General features: G+C 54.6%; 1 protein-coding gene across 1 annotated transcript; it reads right to left on the bottom strand.

Moving 5' to 3' along the window:
- Positions 1 to 1297: 1297 nt before the first annotated feature.
- Positions 1298 to 7489, bottom strand: LOC120109537 (the record flags this gene model as incomplete). The annotated part of the gene is made up of 1 exon (XM_039123270.1): positions 1298 to 7489. A coding segment is annotated over exon 1 (5383 nt), but the record flags the coding sequence as incomplete, so codon positions are not given.
- Positions 7490 to 8314: the final 825 nt, after the last annotated feature.

The following is an 8314-nucleotide window of genomic DNA, read 5'->3' as shown; positions in this document are numbered from 1 at the left end:
TGGGGCGCGGCGCGCGCGGCCTGGGCGGGGCGCGCGGGGGCCTGGGCGCGGCGCGTGGCCTGGGCGCGGGCGCGGCGCGGCCGGGCGCTGGGCGCGGCGTGGCCTGGGCGGCAGGCGCGCGCGCCAGGCGCGCAGCGCGGCCGTGGCCTGGGCGCGGGCGCGCGCGCGGCCGTGGGCTGGGCGCGGGCGCGCGCGCCCGCGCCCAGGCCACGGTGTTGGAGGGTGGCTTTCGGCCCCCAAGCCACCACACCAAGTCTTGCTCGTGCGCACCTTGCGGATGCCTTAAAGTTGTTGGAAAAGGGCCGATCGGGTAACGCCAAGGTAGTTGAGCTTGTGCCGCGGTGTGCCAAGCTCTTAAGTAGCCGAGGGAATCAAGGCAAGGGGAGGGTCTACTGGTTGCAGCTTGACCCGACCCTTGGCTTGAGAAGAAAACAATCAAACTTAAGAGTATTTGTGGAGAAAGTTAGAGGAACGCTTGATTGATTCTATTTCCCAAAATGAAGCTTACAAGCAAAATATCTAAGGGAAACTATGATGGGTTTCCCCTAGCCCAAGTCTTGGACAAACCCCAAGACCGAATACAAAGAGACAAGGTCCCTCCCAAGCCACTAAGGCCGAAATACAACAAGTGCTAAGATGCAAGATAAAAGATGTAAGATCGTCAAAAGAGCCTCATTCCCTCTTATTTATAGTGCTCCCCAAGTGGCCCAAGAGTGGCCAAGGCATAGGGGTCTTCATGGCATGAGAAGGGCCAAAGGCTTGGCCAAGGCATGGGCAAGCCTTGGACATAGGCTGTTGGCCCGGCTGGGGCCTTGGCAGGGGGCTGGCAGGCCTATGGCACGGCCTGGGCGCTGTGGCAGGGCGCCTGGGCGCGGCAGGCTGGCTGGCAGGGCGCCTGGGCGCGTGCCAGGGCGCCTGGGCGCGCGGCAGGGCCGCCTGGGCGCGCGGCAGGGCGCCAGGGGGCGTGGCAGGGGCGCGGCAAGGGCGCCAGGGGGCGCGGCAGGGCGCCAGGGGGCGCGGCAGGGCGCCAGGGGGCGCGGCAGGGGCGCGGCAGGCGCGCGTGGGCGCGGCAGGCGTGCGGCAGGGCGCGGCACGGGCGCCGAGGCGCGGCAGGCGTGCGGCAGGGCGCGGCACGGGCGCCGAGGCGCGGCAGGCGGCGTGCGCAGGGCCGGTCGGGCGCGCGTGGGCGCGCGCGCAGGTCCGGTCGGGCGCGCGTGGGCGCTCGCGCAGGCGGCGCGCAGGGACGGTCGGGCGCGCCTGGGCGCGCGCGCAAGCGGCGAGGTTCGCTGGGCCGAACCTCGCCCGGGCATGCTGGCGGGCGCGCGGCCGGGCGCGCGGGCGGGCGCGCGGGCGGGCGCGCGGCCTGGCGCGCGGCGGCGCGCGGCCTGGCGCGGGCGGGCCGCGGCGGGCGGGCGCGCGGGCCCTGCGGTCAGCGGCGAGGTTCGCTGGCCCGAACCTCGCCTGGGCGTGCAGGCGCGCGCCTGGGCGCGCGGGCGGGCGGCTGGGCGCGCGGCCTGTGTCCTGGGCGTGCCCAGCCGTGGCCTGAGTGTGGCTGTGGCCTGGGCTCGCCCAGCCATGGCCTGGGCGCGCCCAGCAGTGGGCTGAGGCATGCTTGGGCATGTCTTGGGCGCGCTCGAGCGTGGGCACGGGCGCGGCCTTGGTTGGGCACGGTCATGGGTGAGCTTGGCCGAGTGGAGAAGAGCTTGGCCAAGGCTAGGCCAAGCATGGAGGGGCTTGGCCAAGGCTTGGCCAAGCGTAAATGGGCTTCGGCCAATGCTTTCCAAGCAAAATAGTAAACTCATACCTTGGCATGTCCTTTCGTGGTCCTCCTCCGGGCCGGTATTTCCCCTTGGTTGAAGGCCCCGACGGTGGCGCTTGCGAGGGTCTTCAACATTCTCCCTCCCTTGAAGAATATCCTTGTCCTCAAGGATAAAATGTGGGTATCGCCGGGTTATTTCTTCATAATTCTCCCAAGTGGCCCCTTCTTTTGGCATACCTTCCCATGAGATTAAGACTTGCCATTCTTTTCTTCGTTCTCTCCCTTTCCTCCAAATGCGGTATTTAATGGCTTCCTTGGGTTGGAGTAATAATCTTCCATCATGATCATAGGTGGGTAAGTCTTTTTCTATCAATGAAGGGTCACCCACCGCTTTCTTGAGTAGCGACACATGAAAGACCGGATGTAGCAATGAAGTAGTGGGCAAGTCCAACCGGTATGCTACTTCTCCCATTCTTTCCACTACTTTGAATGGCCCATAAAACCTTTGAGAGAGTTTGTGGCTAAAATTCTTCTTGAGAGATTTTTGAGTGTAAGGTTGTAACTTTAAATAAACAAAATCTCCGGGATTGAAGGTTACCTCTCTTCGGTTTTTGTCATAATACCTCTTCATTCTTTCTTGGGCCTTCTTGAGCTCCCTTCTTGCATTGGTTAGAGCTTCATCTCTTCCGGCCAATGTTTGTTCTACTTCTTCATTCTTGGCCGTCCCCCTCTCATGTCGGTGCAAACCCGGAGGTGGTCTCCCATAAACTAACTCAAATGGGCTAGTTTTGATAGATGCATGAAAGGTAGTGTTGTACCAATATTCGGCCCAAACAATGAACTCTCCCCATTTGGATTGTTGGTTGTGGCAAAAACATCTTAAATATTGTTCAAGGGTCCGGTTGGTTACCTCCGTTTGCCCATCCGTTTGAGGATGATAGGATGAGCTTGTCTTCAATATGCTCCCTTGAAGTGTGAATAATTCTTTCCAAAATGTGCTCATAAATACCCTATCCCGATCGGATACTATGCTCTTTGGGACACCATGCAACTTGATTACCGACTCCACAAATGATGTAGCCACCGACTTGGCCGTGTAGGGGTGTTTGATGGGGATGAAATGAGCATATTTGCTTAGTCGGTCCACTACCACTATGATGACTTCATACCCTTTGCTAGTAGGCAATCCTTCAACAAAATCCATAGAGATGTCTTCCCAAATCATACTTGGAATAGGGAGTGGTTGAAGAAGACCCATTGGTGCCCTTGGATCATACTTGATCTTTTGGCAAATTTCACATCCGGCCACCAATGCCTTGACTTCGGCTTTAAGTCCCTCCCAATAGAAGAAGTGCTTAACTCGGATATAAGTGCGAAACCAACCCGAGTGTCCACCCTCCTTACTATTGTGAAAATGATCAAGGATGTTTCTTCTCAAATTAGGGACATTAGGTACATAGACATACCCTTTGTAGATGATGAGTCCTTCCTTGAGCTTGTAGTTGGCCACCCCCTCGGTTGAAGCTTCAATCTTTTCTTTGATTTCCAAGGCTCGAGCATCAAGCTTGTTTGCCTCCCGGATTTGGTCCCAAATCCTCCATTCGATCCCACTAAGAGCCATGGAAGTAGGCTCTTCTCCTTCGGCCGCCCAAAGCATTGGGCTTCCTTCTTTCCTTGATAGTGCATCCGCCACCTTGTTCTCCTTCCCCGGTTGGTATACAATGTCATATTCAAAGCCAAGTAGTTTGACTAAGAATTTTTGTTGATCCGGGGTCACAATTTTTTGCTCCAAAAGATGCCTTAATGCTTGTTGATCGGTGATAATAGTGAACTTCTTCCCAAGCAAATAGGGCCTCCATACCTTGACGGCATGCACCAATGCTAGTAGCTCCCTTGCATATGTTCCCCACGCCTTCTTCATGGGGCCCAAGGCTTTGGAGAGGAAGGCTAGGGGCCTCTTTTGTTGCACAAGGACCGCTCCGATGCCATCTCCACTTGCATCGGTGTAGACTTCAAATGGAATAGAGAAGTCCGGAAGTGCTAGGACCGGTGTTTGAGTCATGGCCCTCTTCAAGTTGTCAAATGCTTCTCTCGACTCCGGAGTCCATTCAAATTCTCCCTTCTTCAACATGGAAGTTAGAGGTCTAGCAATCAACCCATAGTTCTTCACAAACCTCCGATAGTACCCGGTCAATCCCAAGAACCCTCTAAGAGCCGAGATGTTCTTGGGTAGAGGCCAATCCACCATAGCCTCAATCTTCCTTTGGTCCACCTTCACACCTTCTCCCGATATGATGTGCCCTAAATATTCTAACTCCTTTTGGGCAAAGGCACATTTGGAAGGCTTGATGTAGAAGTGGTGCTTCTCCAAGATGGATAACACAACCTCCAAATGTTTGACATGCTCTTCCATAGAGTGGGAGTAGACCAAGATATCATCAAAAAATACTAGCATGAACTTCCTCAAGTAAGGCCGGAATACCTCATTCATTGTAGCTTGAAATGTGGAAGGAGCATTGCAAAGGCCAAATGGCATGACAAGATATTCGTAGTGGCCCGAATGTGTCCGGAATGCCGTCTTGTGAATGTCTTCCTCCTTCATTCGAATTTGGTGGTACCCCGCCCTTAAATCAAGTTTGGTGAAGACCGTTGCACCATGTAGTTCATCAAGCATCTCATCCACCGTGGGAATGGGGAATCGATCCTTGATAGTTGCTTCATTCAAGGCCCGGTAGTCGGTGCAAAATCTCCATGTGCCATCTTTCTTCTTCACAAGTAGAACCGGAGATGAGAAGGGACTTGTGCTATGGCGGATCAATCCTTGCTTCAACATCTCCTCCACTTGTCTCTCTATCTCCTCTTTTTGAAAATGAGCATACCGGTAGGGTGGAACGTTCACCGGTGTAGCTTCATTCTTCAATCTTATAGGGTGATCAAAGCTTCTTGGAGGTGGGAGAGATGTGGGTACCTTCATAACATCATGGTGAGCCTCCAATAAGCTTCGGATCTTTGGAGGGATGCCCTCCAACTCATCTTCTTTCTTGTCTTCTTCTTGGTGTTGGCCGGTCACCACAATGGCATAGCAAGAAGCTCCTCCTTTGCATAGCTTCTCTATCATGTTGGCTTCGCAAGACCGCACCTCTTTGTTGCTCATGGCGGTCCACTTCTTCTTTTGGCCTCCAAGCTTGAACTCCATAGTCATGGTGCTATAGTCGGTTAGCACCTTCCCCAAGCCTTTGAGCCAAGCATTGCCCAACACCACGTCCAAGCCGACTAGTTGAAGAACATGTAGGTCGGCCTTGACCCTTACTCCTTGGATATTCATGCGAACATCCCTTACCACCTCTTGACATTTGAGCTTCTCCCCACTAGCGACCTTTACTTCAAAGGGCTCCACGGTCGCCCCTTTCAATCCAACCTTCTTCACTATTCCGGAGTTGATAAAATTATGGGATGAACCGCTATCTACCAAGAGAGATACCTCATGTTTGCCCACCCATGCCATCAAACGCATGGTGGACGGTCTTTGCACTCCGGACATGGCATGCAAGGATAGCTCGGCCTCTTCTTCTCTCGGGCTAAAATCAGCCCCATGGTCTTGCTCCTCCTCATCTTCTTCCTCCGAAGCCTCCGAGGTAGCCTCCTCCTCCTCGGAGCCCACATCTAGAAGGAAAGCTTGACCGGTTTTGCATTGATGGCCCCGGCTCCACTTGTCACCACATTTGAAGCATAGTCCCTTCTTGATGTAGTCTTGGAGCTCATCTCTAGAAAGCTTCTTGACATGTTGAGGCCGCTCCTTGTACTTCTTCACTTCTTCTTTCCCCTTCCAAGGCCCCTTCGGTGGTAGTGATGTAGAGGCCTTGTTGTTGAAGCTTTCCTTGGACATTTTCTTCTCCATGCCATAGCTTTGGTCCAAGATCTCGGCCATCCTCATAGCTTCTTGTAATCTTGCCGGTTGCTTCAACTTTAACTCCTTGGCAAGCCAAGGCTTCAAGCCGTCAAGAAAAGTGCCCAACAATGCTTCTTCCGACCATCCACTCACCATGGTTTGTAGAAGCCGGAACTCATCAATATATGCTTGCACTCTTCCTTCTTGCTTTAGCTTGGCGAGTTGGCCATGATGATTCACAATGGGAGAAGGCCCCCATTGTGACATGAACTCCTTCACGAAGGCCGTCCACCCAAGCCTCTTGCCATCTTTCTCATATAGGTCACGGATCCACCTCCACCACCGGCTAGCTCTTCCCTCAAGATGGAAACTAGCTAATGTGACCCGATCCCTCCTTGGTACTTCATAGACATCAAAATATTGCTCGGCTTTGTCCATCCATTCATAAGGATCACCACCGCCGAACTTGGGAAAGTCAATCTTCGGTTTTCTTAGCCCTCTATCTTGGTGTCTTGGGCCCCTAGCATAATCTTCATCATAGTCTTCATTCCTCCTTCTTCCTTCCATGAAGTTCCTCCGGCCTATAGGCCTTTGGTCATGGAATGGATCTCCCTCGGGTTCACTCCCCTCTTCACTATGGCTAGGTCCCTCTTCTTCTATCCACCTCTCAATCTCTATCCCCCGGGCTTCAATTCTTCCTCCTCTCCTCCGAGGCCTCCGGTGATCTAGCTCCTCCATTCGGTTAGCTCGTAGGCTTTCCGCATCACTTCTCCTCTCATCCCTTCCATGACCCCGCCGTGAGGCGTGCGACCATGGCTCCTCATCATTTGATCTTTTATGCTCTCTTTCTCTTTCTTTTTCTCCAATCCTCCTCTCTAACCTCTCTAAGTGAGCATTCATCCCGGCTAGGGTATTGGATAGATTTTCTAGGGTTCGATTTTGGCTTTCAAGGGTTCGGTTTAGGTGGGCCGAACTCCCCTCCAATGCCTCTAGCCGAGCATGGTGAGAATTTGAATTAGCTCCCGACTCCATTGTTTTGCTTCTACAAATGCACCTCCAAACCTCCTTTGGCCGTCACCCAAAGGATGAACCGACCCTCCTTCTTATATATATTTTTGAAAGGTACACCACTCAATCAACTCCAATTACAACAATGGTTTACAACAAATAAGCCTCACAACCCGAGAGTAACGTGTTGTTGCTCTACTTGCTCCCTACCCGGTGTAGTTAGGAGGGCACGAGGTACTACCAGTAGCCTCCCTCTTGTGCCGTCCCTCTATACCCTAACACCGAATAGTTGGGTCAAATAGCGCCGGGTACTACCAGTAGCCTCCCCGTTGGCACTATCCCTATGATGAGCAAAATAGAAGAACAAACCGTCCTCTTTACAACAAAAATGTTCTCACTCCCTTTTGCAAGCAAGGAATTTAAAGTGCCAAAATTTAAGTACTACTTGCAAGTAAAGAACTTCTAGTTTACCCTCCCACACTCACAACAAGAAAGTCTAAGTGCAAGAAGTAGTAGGAATCTTAAGGCTCACTTCTAAGCATGCAAGAAAGTAGTACTCCTTAATTCCACCCCGAATTGAAAATTTCTTGGTTTCAAGGGCGTTACCTCTTTGGAGAGACCTCCCTCGGAAGTCTCTCAATGAAAGCACCAATGTTGGAGGGTGGCTTTCGGCCCCCAAGCCACCACACCAAGTCTTGCTCGTGCGCACCTTGCGGATGCCTTAAAGTTGTTGGAAAAGGGCCGATCGGGTAACGCCAAGGTAGTTGAGCTTGTGCCGCGGTGTGCCAAGCTCTTAAGTAGCCGAGGGAATCAAGGCAAGGGGAGGGTCTACTGGTTGCAGCTTGACCCGACCCTTGGCTTGAGAAGAAAACAATCAAACTTAAGAGTATTTGTGGAGAAAGTTAGAGGAACGCTTGATTGATTCTATTTCCCAAAATGAAGCTTACAAGCAAAATATCTAAGGGAAACTATGATGGGTTTCCCCTAGCCCAAGTCTTGGACAAACCCCAAGACCGAATACAAAGAGACAAGGTCCCTCCCAAGCCACTAAGGCCGAAATACAACAAGTGCTAAGATGCAAGATAAAAGATGTAAGATGTCAAAAGAGCCTCATTCCCTCTTATTTATAGTGCTCCCCAAGTGGCCCAAGAGTGGCCAAGGCATAGGGGTCTTCATGGCATGAGAAGGGCCAAAGGCTTGGCCAAGGCATGGGCAAGCCTTGGACATAGGCTGTTGGCCCGGCTGGGGCCTTGGCAGGGGGCTGGCAGGCCTATGGCACGGCCTGGGCGCTGTGGCAGGGCGCCTGGGCGCGGCAGGCTGGCTGGCAGGGCGCCTGGGCGCGTGCCAGGGCGCCTGGGCGCGCGGCAGGGCGCCTGGGCGCGCGGCAGGGCGCCAGGGGGCGTGGCAGGGGCGCGGCAGGGCGCCAGGGGGCGCGGCAGGGCGCCAGGGGGCGCGGCAGGGGCGCGGCAGGCGCGCGTGGGCGCGGCAGGCGTGCGGCAGGGCGCGGCACGGGCGCCGAGGCGCGGCAGGCGTGCGGCAGGGCGCGGCACGGGCGCCGAGGCGCGGCAGGCGGCGTGCGCAGGGCCGGTCGGGCGCGCGTGGGCGCGCGCGCAGGTCCGGTCGGGCGTGCGTGGGCGCTCGCGCAGGCGGCGCGCAGG

Source organism: Phoenix dactylifera, unplaced genomic scaffold (genome assembly GCF_009389715.1).
Source record: "Phoenix dactylifera cultivar Barhee BC4 unplaced genomic scaffold, palm_55x_up_171113_PBpolish2nd_filt_p 002341F, whole genome shotgun sequence".
NCBI lineage: Eukaryota > Viridiplantae > Streptophyta > Magnoliopsida > Arecales > Arecaceae > Phoenix > Phoenix dactylifera.
This window is presented reverse-complemented; position numbering and strand designations above follow the sequence as displayed.